Raw genomic sequence first — 15,451 nt, forward strand, 5'->3', positions numbered from 1 at the left:
ATTCCTGACCTCCCCCCAGGGAACCAAACAGCAATCTTCCTCTGGACTACAGAGCAGTTTAACAATGGAGGAAGGCCTACTAACAATGAAAATAGAAGCTTTTACAGAATTCATATAGCCTGAAACCAGCCCCTAGGGCTCTTCTCAAAAGGAAAAATCTAACCATTACACAGCCACCTCTCAAGAAAGGCCTGCACTGGAACTTTTTGGTGGAGAAGGAGCTCAAACAGTTCTGAGGCCCAGACAAACAACCCGCAGATCATGCTGGCTGCAGTTCTAGAAGCCCAAAGCAGCTGTTGCTACCTGCTGAATGGAGTCATAGAGTATTCTTTCTGGTGCAGGTCACAAACCGCTGGAGGGAGACTTCAGAGATCTAGGATAAGCAACAGTGGCTCCACAAAAAGGCAGTAGTTTGCTACGCTGGTGCAGAACAGAGGATTGCAGTACCCCTGCAGAAGATTACAAGTAGCAGCATCCCTCCTAGAAAGAGGCTGTACAGATGAGGACAGCAAGAGTGCTTTTATTCACAACCTATGCAAGCCTGCAGAGGTCAATCTAAACACACACAACAGGTGTATGATGCAAACAAAGAGAGAGGCAAGTCCTTTCAGTATTTTGTGACAATTAATTGACCATTAGAAGAGAAGCATTAACACCTGCCTCCTGAATACCCTATCCTTGCATGTATATGTATATACTGCTTGTTTTCAGCCCGCTTGCTAAGTGCGCTGTGAAGAGAGCTCCAGCCCTCCAGTAACAGACTGATAGAAAAAGGAATTCACCTTAAAAGTCAATCATTACACATTTAAACAGATCAGCTGAAGAGGGACAATAGCTTGAAGTAAAGGCTTTACTTGCATAGGACACTTGTCACAGCACCTCTTTGTATTTGGTACTTGAAATATCACACTAGCTTGGTCCCCAAGTCAGAGAATTTGTGGAAGAGTGTTTATATACAGCAGAGTACATTGCTGAGTTCATCCTGTGGAGGGACTTGATATCAGTTGGCTTAAATAAATTTATTTTTCCTGCTCCTCTATTAAATTCATTTTGATCATGAAATTTTACTAAAGGTGAAGTCAAACAATGTAGACTAAGAAGTTAACTTTTTTTTTTATAGGAAGGGACTAAAGCTGAAGCACTATCTCTGAAGTTTCTGGAAATTTTTGTTTGCTTGATTTGAATTTAACGGATGCCAGCTTAGTCGAACAGCTCTCAGACTAAACTGGCATCTCCCAGCCGGAACCTGTTCCCTGCGGGGAGCAACATCCCGCAGCAGGGACTTGGCATCTACTAGGACCTGCAAAGCTGTGTCACTCTGCCTCGCCACGTGACTCAACACCTGCAACGGGAGCTGCAACACCGTGCCCAACAAGGCTACTCTGCACACTCGTCCGAGCAGAGCTGCAATGGAAACATTAAACACAGCTGGAGGTAACAACACTGTTGATTCCTACTCCCTTTTAGCACAGAACTTGACTTACTGACAGTGATGGCCAGGATCTGGCTCCTGGGCTTTTGTCAATCTGACCTGTGCTTAAAAAGAAGGATTCAATTAACTCAGAAAGCTTGCAAAAGCAAAGGGAGATTTGGATGTTATATTAAAGTCAAGAGCAGAAGAGACAGAACAGTCTAAAACTGATCTACAAGAAAACAGTATGCTTGAAAGAGTCGAGGGAAGGAAGTACTTCAAGGAATGAATGGAGGCAGGCAAGTTAAACAATAGCTACTTTGCTGCCTCTTACTGACTTGGAAATCTTAAATCAACAGTTGCATCAGTGTCCACAACCTTCTTCCTGCAAAAAAACCCAAACAGCTCAGGTTATGCTCTGAAGTTTATACTGCTTCACTTTTAATGCACAATTTTAAAATTCACCTATAATTCTGAAAATGTGCTAGCTTTAATAATTTGTGTCATGTGCAAGCTATAAATGAGTTACTGAAAATAGTTCCTCGTTTATTTTACGGCCTGCTTTAATCCACCATTTTGAGTCTGACAGCACCGCAAAAGCGCCTCTCTGAGCGCTAACTAGGCAAGTATTTCCACCCAGATAAAGTACAGAAGCTCATGAGAACAGAAGTAAATCAGAAGGCAAGACTCTATGTGAAATGACAAAGAAAAGCCTTTATTAGGCTGAGATGCCTTCCTATCCAGCTATTCTGCTACTGGGGGAAAGATGTGCAGAATAAGAGATGAAAATGACTACTAACGTGCCAGACTGTTGCTACCAGAAAACAGGGTGACTCCCAAGAACACGTTTTCTCCCTAGCGCTTAAAAATATGCTTTCTCATTATGTGAGTTTTTAACTGTTCTAATCAACACCACTTGCACGCTTTGCAACAAACACGTCGTCTGTGGAGCTGGCACTGAAAGCACTGCCTCGAAACATCCTCATTAACAGACTCGACTACTAATTCTGAATTTTCAGCTTCCACCAGAATAGGTATTAGCGATCTCGCCTACAACTGGTGTATAATCATTCCTTGAGTTAGCTAGCTCCACAGGCCAAGCGGTTCACAGAACTTTCATCTGTATTATTATCATACAGTGCTGTGCCCCAAAAGAGCACTTACATTGCTTTGAGAGGATGAGTCAATCAAATCTAGCGCACTTTCAATCATTGATCTGATCATACAGACCACCCAATGCCTTAATGTCTCACTGGCACCGCTTGCTGTTTCAGCGTGGGACTGGGAAAGCGAAAGCAATGCTGGAGACACAGTGGTAATGAACCAGACTGAGCCTGCCCTGAGCACCTGGCCAAGGGATATGAACTCAGCTGACAGCACAGCCCCGAGAGGCCCCAAACCTGCTGCTGACAGAGCCAGAGCACCTGACTCCCAGTCCATCAGCGCACCAGCTCCACTGGAGAATCATCTTTTTTCAGTGGCTTACCCTCAACTCGACCGGGGAAATGGGGAACTCCATCTCCTTCCTGAAAGCTCTACATAATAATGCTGCATGGCAGCCCAAGAATTAATTGGGCTTTGAGCTGTAACCAAAGTAATCCCCCACACTAGCACCACGGCACAAAATGGCACAGTGAAGGGCCAGGTTTAAAAGTTGCTTAAATGTCTTCTCTAAACTGCCAGGTCTGCACAGTGTTGAAGACATTCCAGTAGACAGACATCAGCTGTGAGGCCCACTGATTTCATTCCGAGTTAGCATGAGTTTGTTTTGAAGACATTGCATCATGGTACTACTAAACTGTGAAGCGCATGCTGCAACACTGACCGTGGGCAAGTTCTGAGTTCAAGAGGCAGTCTCAGAAGAGCACTATTCTTGCTTCAAACTGTTAATCTAAGACCAGTTCAGAGTCACATTTTTGGTTTTATATTTTTGTGTTTTGCCTGATAAGCAGACCAGCACATTCTCCAAGTGTTTTGAGTCAGAACGTTACAGGGCAGGAAAGAGCACTCAAGAAACCCGAGTTCTGGAGTCTGCAGTCCTTCTGCAATACTGGGAGAATGTCTATGATAAAAGACAGGTCAAGAAATTCAGATCAAAATAGAAGGCGACAAGTCCAAGTGCATCATTCCTGAGCACAGGCTTTTCAAAGGGAATTCTGCCTTTAGAGAACATGCCTCTACAGTAAGTATGGAAGAGGACATGCCCCTCCCTTTTAAAAGAGGTCCCAACTACCCATTTTGCCTTCCCAGCATCTTAGAGTCCATCACAATTTTTTTTTTTTTTAACACTGGTATTTAAAATCCTGGTTATTTCTAGCTTACATTAGTATTGCTTCTATTACTAGATTTCCACTGTGAAAAGTAACGGTTACTGAACCGTGAAAGGTTAGAGGGCTTGGAAAAATCTGAACAAGCAGGCTACCTTCACTCACGGCTCACTCTGCTCTCCCCAAGATCCCATTAACATTTAGTCAGGACTCCTGCGCAGACAGAGTTATAAAACCCCAACAATTTATGTCCACATGTAAGAATTCCCAACAATCCATTTCGGCAGAATATCCAGGTCTAGATTTTTCCTGTATCTTCTGAAAGTGAATTTAAGCATCTACATCTCATCAATAAACTGAAATTCATTGTTATGCATATAAGCCAAAAATTTGGCATACATATATGCTGCACTGAAATGAATTCTCTAGGTCTGCTCTGAAAACCACTGGGGGATTTTTTTTTTTTGCATTTTCACATGGAAAACACCCGTACGACTACTTCAGTAAGCATCTACGTCACTAATAGGATTTAAAGTTTTATGCTCATTTTACAAAGGCCAAAGTCCAACACAACCTACCTGCAGGAGCATCTTCTCCCTGTTAAACCAGAGTGATGCTCTTTAAAGTATGAAAGATAGTTCTCTTAACTTCACCTCTAGGCAACCCCACATTTAACAGACCTGGGGAAGCAGATACTTTTTCTTCACTGGGTTCTGATTAGGTACGAGAACAAAGCAACGCGCTTGGTAAAACTGGTATTATGCATATTAAGAGTACTGCTTTATAGGGTAACGTATTTATGAGCACAAATATTTCTTCTAAAGCTCTACATTCTGTTCCTCACCTGCTGTAACAGAATCCACGTGTTTGGCCTATTTCAAACGGTTTTTTCTCCTGGTGATAATAATTGGGCTCCATCGCAGTTTATTACCATCCAACACCCAGGTTTTAAGGCCCTGTTTTACATAGGCCCAACTGTCACAGCAGTGACATCAGCCAGCTGGTCATTCAGCCTCCTAGCATGTGTGAAGCTGAAAGGGCATTAGCAGCTGGAGACAAAACACACAGACCCTTCTGCACCAAAGCCCTGACAGCAAATTTAACATTTTTCAAAAGCTCTTAGTGTTTTTTTTTTCAATGCTACTAGAAAAATTCAAGGCTGCTGAAATGTTTCTCTACCTACACGTCATGCAATCCAGCATATACCTACAGTCCCTAAGATTGGGGTATTAAGTCTCTTCACAGACATTCTCCTGAAAATAGTTTAGATACCTGTAAGATAAGGAGCGAGCTCTAGGTCTGACCACTTTAAAGGCTAGGGCTGAAGTTACAGTTACTGCTGTGTACGTATTATTCTAAGCTTTAATACATGAAACAGGAAAAGACAAAACCACCAGTACACATTTTAAAAAGACAACTGTTTTAAGTGTGTCACACAACCACAGGTGGAGAAAAAATTTAATTTTTAAGGAATGAAAACACTTTACAGTTCTTTTTTATTTCCAAAAAGTCACATCCCAAAGTCTTTAATCACATTCAAACTTACCAACGTGGCAGACTACCAAACTGAAATATCATAAAGGAATTCAAAACTGTTATCTCTGAGAATCAAGCACCGTTTATTAGATTCTAAAGAATTTATGACTTCTCCAAGAACATTTCTTACATATATTCACCACAGATGTTCTGTCATACAACTTCACTATTGCCCTGATATGGTTAACACGTAGTACCAGGAAAAAAAGCCAAAAGGTTAGAAATGAAGGACGAAGCTCAATTGCCTCTGAATGACAATGTCTTTGCAGAGCAAAGAAGTTACATTAACAAGAAATTCCAAAGCGTAGTTTTTAGATACAGAGAACACTTATGTGCAAGATGGCTTTAAAGGGTCTGCATAACTCACAGATACACTCTTGATCCAAAATGTTGCTAGCGAGCAGTTTCTGCCACGGGCACGAAAGCAGCTTTCCAGTGAAATGGGGTAAAAGAAGTTGAAGACAACATTAAGTCACCAAAACCACTTTCTTCAAATTAGCCATCTGTTCTATTTCTATCACTTTCAGCTTTCTCCGCCAGATTTCAAAGAAATCTGGCCAGTTTGTTATTATAAGATATCCTCCCACGTTTCCTTATCATTTCACCCAGAAGAGTTCCAGGAAACCAAAACGTTTGTAAGCGCTACACGTCGCACACCAACCACGTACTCCCCTGCGCCCAGCTCCGTGCCTAAAACACGGCTCCGGAGGCGCTCGCCACAACAGCAACTCCCGAAGAGCAGCTGTGCGAGGCCCCAACACAAGCCACAGCTACCCATGGCGGCCAAATCGCATTACCGCCTCCCACCCCGCGTAATCCCCGGCGCCGCCGGCCCTCGCGGTGCCCCCGGGCCGGCTCACGCCGGGTGGGGAACGGCCCACAAAGAGCTCGACCCCGACCCCCCCCACGCACCTTCTTTGGTCTGGGCGTTGGTGATCTGCAGGTCGCAGTCGGCCGCCTTCAGCTTCTCGCGGCCCATGATCTGGCGCTTGAGGTCGCACAGGGAGATGTGGAGGCCGTCGAAGGTGACCGTATCATAGTTCAGTTTGGAGGAGAACTTGTAATGGACGCACGACATGGTCGGGGCCGGGCGGTGGCCTCGCTCCGCGACGGCGGCGGCTACCGCGGCCTCGGCGGCGGGTGAGGGCCGCGGCGGCTCGGGGCAGGCCCCGCGGCCGGGGCAGGCTGGGCTCCGAGGGGCCGGCGGCGCTCAGAGGCCGCGGCCCTCCGCCATGGCCAGGCCCCGCGACCTCGGGCAGGCTGGGCTGGCGGAGGCCTCAGGGCTCCATCGCGGCGGCGGCGCTGCCAGGCCCCGGCCCCCGCCCCCGCAACGGCTCCGGCCCTCGGCGATCGTCGCTGGCCCGCGGCGGCGCCCGCCGGGCTCCTCCTCGCGGCGCGGGACGGACGACAGGGAGCGGCTCCGGCTCGGCCTGCGCGCCCGCCCCGGCCCGCGGCGTTCCCAGGCCCCACCGCTGGCTTATGGCGACCGGGCGCCCCCGCCTCAGTCTCCCGCCGAGGGGTTTCCCGGCCGACAATCGCACGGGCCGCCGCGAGCTCCCCACTGCGCACGCGCCACCGCGCGCCGCGCCCGCCCACCACCCCCCTCACCCCGGGCGCCTCACGTGACCCAGCGCATTATGACAAAAGGCCCGCCCTCCTCGTCCAAACGGCGAGCGCCCCCTAGGGGAGGGCCGGCAGCGCTGGGCGGCACGCGCCGCCGCTGCCCCGCGCCACTGCCGCTGTACCCCGGCCCGCCACTGCCCACTGTCCCTCCTGTCACCCCCTCAGGCCTGCCACTGCCCGCTGTCCCTACTGTCACCCCTCAGGCCTGCCACTGCCCGCTGTCCCTACTGTCACCACCCTCTGTCCGTCCTGTCACCCCTCGGGCCTGCCACTGCCCCCTGTCCCTACTGTCACCCCTCGGGCCTGCCACTGCCCACTGTCCCTCCTGTCACCCCTCGGGCCTGCCACTGCCCGGTGTCCCTCCTGTCACCCCCCAGGCTGCCACCACCTGCTGTCCCCTCCTGCAGCAGACAGCCAGGGCAGGACAGCCTGCATGAGAGGCAGCAGCTTTGCTGTGTGGCACTTGGCTGCCTGCGCCGCAGGGCCAGCCAAGGGAGGGGACATCCCTCCTGGCACCACACGAGCTTCTGGGGGCTCCAACCTCCCACTTTGCTTGTGAGAAACAACAGCAGCGTTTCCCTTGTTTCCTATATTAGCGAACAAATGACACAGCAGGTCATTCGGTTTCCATTTCTGCTCGGAGGGGCCACACCAAAGCAACAGTTTGGTAAAGCCCCGCTGCTGCCAGGCACCCGGCCGAGGAGCGATCCCCCTCGCCACACACGCCCCCGTCCTGCACTGCTCTGCAGATGTTGGGAGTGCGTTGGCACTGGTGAATCGTGCACGGATGACAACAATACTGTTGTATCTTTGTGTCTGCATCTCAAAATGTCCCAAGAAAACATAAATGACTGAATTTACAAAGCAGTTATGCTACTGACACACAGCCAAACATCACCCCGATATCACAGATGTGTCTGATGGGGTGACCGATAAAACAGATGAAAGCAGATTTCAAATGGGCTAGATAATGATCTTTTTTTCCAAGGGAAGGATGGTTAGTCTGGACTAGAAATGAGAAAGAAATTAATTAGAATAGGGAATAGAACTTGAGGAGCAGGAATGAGGAAATTAACCGCTGTGTGTAAACAGCAAAATAAACTATGTGAGGACAGAAAAATCATTATCATCTTACAGTTTTCATTATGCAGGCAATGACTGCAATGTAAAATGTCTATTAATGTTTCATTATGCAGATTATTGCTTTTTAGTAAAGGAGCTATTTGTTATTTCCACAAATCTAAGATGCATACTTTACTGTCTTTCCAGGCATCCAAGTTTTTTACATGATCAAGTAATTTATACCATGCACGTTTCTGTATGAATCCTCATTTTTCCTTTACCAGTTATTTCCCCGCTAATATACTGCGGAAAATTATACACTTAATATCAGTCACCTTCTTTTGGATTTCATAGTTTTATTAATGTAATGGTTATACCCCCAACTGTTTAAAGTTATGTACTGGTTGCACATCCAACCCATTTATTCAAACTTACAAAGTACAATCTTTCACTTTAAAAATATTTATTTTCTAATCCTCTGGCTGCAAGTGTTTACAGAGAAAACCTTTTGAATATCAGCCGGCACAGTGCTGTCTCAAAAAAATTAATACAAAGACAAGTATGTTTTTAAAGTAAAAATAGTGAAGACTAACAGGCTTGGGAAAAAACACTTCCCATCTAAAATTTTAGGATAGGAAACTTCTGATAGCTGAACCCTACGGGAAACTATGGGATTTCATCCACTCCAGGGGAAAAAGGATTTGCATGAACAAGAAGACTGTCAGGTGTATGGGGTCTCCAAACTACACAGGGTCTGGGTGAAACGATTTGTCTCCATTAGAAAGGGGGGAGTAGATTTTCTTGGGTTTATTTTTCAGTAATTTGAGAATGTCAGTGTACCCAGGTTACCGTTTTTTGAACCAGCTTCCACATAAGTGCCAGACCTGTGTGCTGTGGCTCACGTGCTGTGTAACTTTGTCCTGAATCAGATGCGGACACAGCCATACCGCGTCGTTTCAGACAGCACGCTCCATACCGTGTTTATGCTGCCCTTTGGCTTTTGAGGGCTGCTGGACGGCAGATGATGCCTATCTGGGTAAGGTCTGATGGGACACGCTTACGTCTTCAATAAACTTCAGAACAAATTTGTACCAGCAGAGTTTGTGCCAGGTCAGCACATTGCATCGTGTTGTCTCAGCCCTTTTGATCCAGTGTTAGGTGTCCTAAAATGAACGCAGTGGCTGATGAAGCCCGGCCTTAGGGTCTGCTCTCACAGCCAGGAGATAATGAGTCCGAGGTGGCCGATGGCTTTACAGCTCCCAGCTCTCCGCAGCACTGCCCAGCCCTGCCCTGCCCAAGGTTAAACCCCCTCCAGAGTCCAGCAGAACCTGCTTGGTTGCTCCCTCAAGCATCTCAGCCAAAATGGCCTGACGTGGTGATGATCTGCTGCTCGGGCTGTTCAAGCTACCACTGCTCATTCAGACCGAAGCAGGATGAGGGATGCTCCCTCCGGCAGCCGAGCTGCGAGGTCGGAGGAGTAACCTCTGGCAGGAGGGTGGTGCGGGCAGTTAAAGGCGGCCATCAGGGCAGCAGCCGCCCAGCTGCACCCAGAGGAGGATGTGCGACCAGATCCTGCCGGCATGGCAATGCTGCCGTATCTCTACTTAGACAAATTCATCTTACACAAAAGGTTTGACATGCTTGTTAAACAATGTTTATCACACTCAGCAGAAATGCTCGTGTCATAACAAGCAATTAGCTTGCTGTTGCAGCACATAAGAAAATATTCTCAGTTACTCACATTCATAACTTCAAAAATCAAACTGGGAACTCCTAGGGAGGTGAGGAAATACCCTGTGGCTTTCAGAGCGAGCTGGGCTCTGTTCTGAAAGTCATTCAAAAACGAGAGCAGCGCTAAGGCTTGGTGTTCTCCACACACCTGTTGGCATCAAGACTATTTTTGTAACTTTAAGTTCATTGCGTGACTTTTAACTCTTTCTAATGCATTCAGCAGTAAATTGTCCTCTAAGTTCTACAAAAACAACCTAAAATGGGTTACCCAAGTTTTGTTGTCGCTGCTTTAGGTCATACACATTAGTTAAAAAAGAACAATAAAGACAAACTATTTGTTTTAATGTAGCTTAAAAATGCAGTTCCAGTGTTTTACCATTACAGATTATTAGGAGCTGTGTCAGGAACTTCATCTCATTTACCACTTTGTTGATTAGGAAACAGATTATCTCTGTGCAGTCCTGCTGTGCTGTACTGAGCACCTTTTGCTGAGCGCAGCTGTCCGTGCTGCCTTAATCCTGAAATTCTGAGGGCTGCCTGAGCCAGAATTGTTCCTGAGTGTCTGCAAAGTACCTGTTGTACAGCTAAGCAATACAAAAAGAATCAAAACCCCCCCCCACAAAACCGGAAGGGACAAATTGTTTCTGACAGCTTCGTAGCCACAGGAGCAGGTCTGTTGGAAAAGGGCATGCAAATAAGCAGGTTGGCATAGTGGGAAGGCATGTATTTGCATTTCCTGCTTTGGATTGTTTTGTCAGGAGCAAAGGCTCTACTTCTTTTTTTTTGTTTTTTTAACTTTAGCTGTGAGTCTGTACAAGAGAAGAGGACCTTGCATTGCCACGAGCACGCAGGGCCTGAGAGCCCGGATCACCGCCTGCAGAGCCGAGGGCCCACGTGGCCAGTTTTGCTGGAATATCCACATTGCTCTCTCAATCACAGTTCCCCAGCTCGGTGTCATCAGTGCAGCTGCCGAGGTAGCACAGCTGCTGTGAGCAGGCACTCGTTAAAGCTAAGCTTTAATTAAGGATGACAATGTCATTAATATGCTTAAAAACCAAAACCAAACCAACCCCAAAACTGATTCTTATCTGCTCCTGCTCTCTTCTGCTTAGCTTCTCTCTGCCCCATGCACGTGCAGCACAGACACACCAAACCATGTCTTACCACCACATCACACCAAGTTATTACCATTGATTAATTATTACATTTTGAGCACAATGATCAAAGTTTGGAGCCTAGAAGGTGGTAAATGAAGGCGTCTAATTAGACAAGAGGAATATCATGCAAAAGTCTGCACTTTTGCATTGCTGTATAAAGGAAGAAAGCTGATCTTGGAACCAGCACGCCAATGTCTATCTGTACACAGTAAGCACATCACATTCACCAAATTTCCATTTTAGCCTTTATATCCACAGACCATTTACGTTTATTGCCATAAACCAACATACTTCCCAAGCGTGGCACCCCCACCGTTGTTCGAACTCTGGCTGACTTTGCTCAAATGCTCACAGATGTCAAGAATAAGAAGCAAATCCTCATAATTTAGTATAATCCTCGGCATACTGCATTAAAACTCAGAGCAGTGGATGAATCACGCATGGTCTTGGCTGTATTCTTCCACCTCTAAGTCTGGTCCCTCGGGAACGATGAGGGTAATTCAAAGACTCCAAAAGGTTTTGGTGCTACTCCTTTCTGAAACGAAAGCTGGCACACGGATATGGCACTGTGGTCTTCTGCGAGGAGGTCTGCACTTGGGCTGTGCCCACCCTTAGCTGGTTCAGTTCCATATTGTAGCTGTGGGATTCAATTTCTGTACACTTCTGTTATTTCCCTTCTCACCCGCAAGCTTAAACCCCTGCTCATCCCAGATCTAAGCCAGCCTCGTGCAGGCAGGACCTCCCTCACGTGCTGCGGTCCCCACCTGCCCGTGCAGCACACCTTTCCAGCTACAGAGCATAAAAGCAGACAGAATTGGATCCTTCTGGTTTTGCAGAGGACATAAAGCTTTCTAACTTCTGGCTTCATGATTCCCAAAGCTTCCCAAGAGAGAAAGGCCTTTGCAAGGGCAGAGGGAGAATCCCAGATGCCAGTGCGGCACGAAGGAGGGGAGGCACGCACCTTGTGAGACCACCCCTAGGCTACCCACCCCTCCAGATATCTTTCCTGAGACAACAGTATCAGCTGAGAAAGAAATCCAGACTTTTCCTTATCTTTGCCACTGTAGCTAAAAGGAACTTTGCCAGAAACAGACCAAAGCTAATCAGAACACATCCTCTTGTTTTTAATAAATATCCTGTGATTCAAGACTGAAAAATGGTGGTTTGGGCACTGCCTGGTGAATACACGTGAAATGTGCGGGCCTCAGTGCCCAGCTGGGGAGCTCTGAATCCTCCAGTTATTCTCAGAACAATACAGAATAATTATGGGATGAAGAAGCAGATTTCTCTTATTTTGTGCCCTGCCACCACCCCTAATTGCATCACTGGCCCTTCTGCTGGGAGGGTGCAGAGGCACTCGGCTATGACCTTTGTACCCATGCCTGGGAACTGGAGAAAGACCGCAAGCTCCTTTTACCCCACGGCTGCCCAGTGGATTGCCCAGTTTGGCCATTATCTACTTGTCCGAATTCAAATTCATGACCCAGATGTGGAAACTCGTTTTGTTAAATCTCCTCAGAGCCTTGTCACCCACCAGTGAACTGTAAACTACCCAGTTACTCTTTAATGAAAAAATAATCCATTAGAGTTCCAGGACAATCCATTAAAGGTCAGGATCCACCCGGCTCGTCCGTAGCAGCCCGGGCTGCAGCACCAAGCAGCCGTCTATAACCGGAGCGATAGCCGCGCTGCATCAGGGTGCCGGTGCTCGGTGATGTAGCAGCATCGTACATCCTCGTGCTACTGTTGCTCTGCTGAGGTATGGCTCTGGGGTGGCACTGGACGCGACGAATGGGCCCAGGGGCACAGGTAAGGTGTTATTCATTATTTTAAATGTTAATAAGTATTATGGATATCTGCAAGGAACTGTTCTGTAGTTTATGAAGCGAAAGGGGGAAGATATAATCAGCAGGCAAAGGAGAAGGACCTAGAGATCCGACAACACTGAATTGCAGTTTGATTTCACAGGACTGTCTTTGGTCTTTTTGGCAGCGCCACAGGTATTTCCCAAGATTAACAAGGGATTTAACTCTCCCCACAGACTTGGTACTGCTCTCACAGACCACCAGAAATGCTCGCGTGCCTTGGGGTCACTTCTTCCTCCAGCTCCTTTGCAGTGCATCATGTCAACAAAAATACAATGCCTCCGCGGAAGTCTGGCATCCCAGGCAGCGTTGAAGAATATTTTGGGTGGATTTTGTCCTGTTACTGCACGGAGGCAGGCGGGAGCTGCGTGGTAGCAGACACTCATTTCAGCCCAGCTGTATTTGCATGGGCAGATCACGTCCCTGCTGCAGGCAGGCAACCTCTGTCCCTGCTGGAGACCCCAGTGCCACAGAAACTTGTCCTCCCATCATAAAACATCCAGCAAAGCATCTTCCTGGCCAACCTGTTTATTGGGATTGTTACGTGTTTGTGCTTTTCATCTGTAAATTGCTTCTCAAACGTTAATTAAGCCTTGAAGTGCAGGAGAAGACAGGAAAGCCTGTCACTCCAGAAGGGCTGAGAGGCACAGGTGTAAGATGGCAGTGCCACACAGCTTCAGAGGGTTCCCAGGCTCTGCATCGTGCCTCCCTCAGCCTGTACATTGGGGGTCCCAACTCCCTGCCACCCCACGTGGCACCAGTACCGTGTACCTGTGCAAAACAGCCCCTGGGTGCAAAGAAAGCGACACCTTTCATCGCCCTGCTGCTCCTTCTTGCCTTCCCCAGGAAACACCTCGCAGCCTCTCGCTTCCCAGCCCCTGCTCCTTTCGCCTGGGCGGCTTCACCAGCTGAAACGAAACCCATGGTTTTGCCTCAGCCTCCTCAGCTGGAGGATTCAGTGAGCAAGCGGCCCAGACTCCAGCCCCAGCTGGGCACAGGTTGCCATCTAGGGACTGGGAAAGCTCCGAGCCCTGGGAAGCACCGGTGCCCTGGCTGAAGGGGCAGCCTGGCCGCCCACCGGTGAGCATCGCGGTGATGCTGTGCCCAGCTCAAAGCCAATTGCTGCCACAGCCTTCTGGGGACACCCACCCCCTCCCAGGTGCGCTGCTCAAACAATACTTTGGATTTTTGTAAGGTAGTGTCTTTTACCGTGGTTAGCGTCCTGCCCTGGTTGAAGATTGGCATGGGCTCTCCCCGCCTTGCCTGCAGGAGGTCCAGGGAGCGGGGGTGGACTCGGACACCTTGGTGGCTCTGTGTCACCCTGGAGTCAGGATCTTCTCACAGACGTGGAGAGCCCAAGGCCTCGTTCACCGCGTGGCATGTTCCCACCCGTGGTCCTGGAGCCCCGCGGCCACCTGAGACCTGGGCTTGCACAGACCCCCTCAACCAGCCCACTGGCGAGACCGGAGCTCACTGCCCCCAGGGTGCTCTCAGGGTAGCACTGTGCAAAGGTCTGGTTTCTTTTTTTAAATAATAATAATAAAAATAAAAGAGACATTTTATCATGGATTAAGTTAATAATTTAACTTTAGACCATGCCATTGTGGCAGAGACAGGCATGTATTACATCTCTTTGCAAAAATGTCACCTAAATACCAGAGGTTTAGGAGGCAGAAGAGTCTCTCAGCAGGAGACAAGGAGTCTCTCAGCAGTTCAGATGTGAGCTCAAGATGAAGTGAGGTTCTGCTGCGGTGCCCAGCCAGCAGCGCACAGCGACGGCCCCTAAACAGGGAGGGCATCGCCCAGCCCAGCCACCCCGCGACACCCAGCCCAGGGCTTACACAGCCGGGCTGCCTTTTTTTCCCTAATTCTTGTCAGAAAACTTTGGTATCTTAATAAAGCCCATGTTTTGTGCATCGTTCCTGCCTATCAGTGCTGCAGGTGTTTGAACCCCAGATGAAGAACTCTGGGGAGAAAACCAAGGCTGCTGCACACCGTCAGCCCCATAACTCTCCCACAACCAGGCAGGGAATAAGGGAGGCCCATTGCAATGAGGAAAAATCCTAGAAGTACAAGGAAACACAGAACCAACAGCTGACCAGCGGTGGAAACCTGACCAGAAGAGCCGTCCCTTTGGACAGAGCATGTCTGGGTGTTAGTGTCCTGGAACACTGGGAAATTCTTTCAGCACAAGTCTGCAAGCACTGGCACAGCCCATCTGCTTTGCCTCCTCAGTTGTTTTCCAAAGTCCTCTTGGAATTTGCAACCCACTTCAAGTTTCTGATGTTTGCCAGCTCCCTTAGGCTCGAGGGACTTAGAGTTGAGGGAAACTGCAAAAGTTGTGCTTTTATGTCATGGGAGATGAACAAACAAGGAAGTAAACAGGCAAAACCCCAGCCTGTAATTACCAATTGAGCCTGTTGGTCCTGGGAGCTGCTCCCTCCACAGCTCTGCTTGCACCCTCCAACACAGCCCAAACCACACACGCCCGCAGAGGAGACCAGCGGAGTTGCGTTGACCCGGATTGCAGCGGATCCCAACGCCGGGCAGTGCCGCGGCGGGCGGGAGATGCCATCGCTCAGCCCTGGGTACGGGGCCAAGCCTGCCTGAGCCCACGAGAGCCCTGGGGCGACCACACCAGTGTGTTCACAGGAATATACATGTATAAAAGCCCTAGATGTGAGCCATGATGGACAGAAGTAAAACAGTAAAACTCTTCAGTGCGAAGGCCAGCAATTTTCAGTCTGCTTATGCTTTGCCATGAATTCACATGGATGTCTGAATTTATTACCCTTTGTA

The 15,451-nt window shown here is 48.4% G+C and overlaps 1 protein-coding gene across 5 annotated transcripts in view; it reads right to left on the reverse strand.

Annotated features, from left to right (window-relative positions):
- RBBP6 (RB binding protein 6, ubiquitin ligase) overlaps positions 1-6,441 on the reverse strand; it is a 31,393-nt gene extending 24,952 nt beyond the window's left edge. For 4 of the 5 annotated variants that reach the window (XM_075104582.1, XM_075104583.1, XM_075104580.1 and 1 more), the window contains exon 1: positions 6,127-6,441. In XM_075104582.1, the coding sequence (XP_074960683.1) occupies positions 6,127-6,292 (166 nt within the window). In that variant the 5' untranslated portion in view covers positions 6,293-6,441. Of the gene's footprint in view, positions 1-5,581; positions 5,685-6,126 lie in introns of those variants that run through there. The other variant, XM_075104584.1, reaches the window with a different exon arrangement.
- Positions 6,442-15,451: the final 9,010 nt, after the last annotated feature.

The sequence above is a fragment of the Phalacrocorax aristotelis genome, chromosome 10, assembly GCF_949628215.1.
Source record: "Phalacrocorax aristotelis chromosome 10, bGulAri2.1, whole genome shotgun sequence".
In the NCBI taxonomy this organism is placed as follows: domain Eukaryota; kingdom Metazoa; phylum Chordata; class Aves; order Suliformes; family Phalacrocoracidae; genus Phalacrocorax; species Phalacrocorax aristotelis.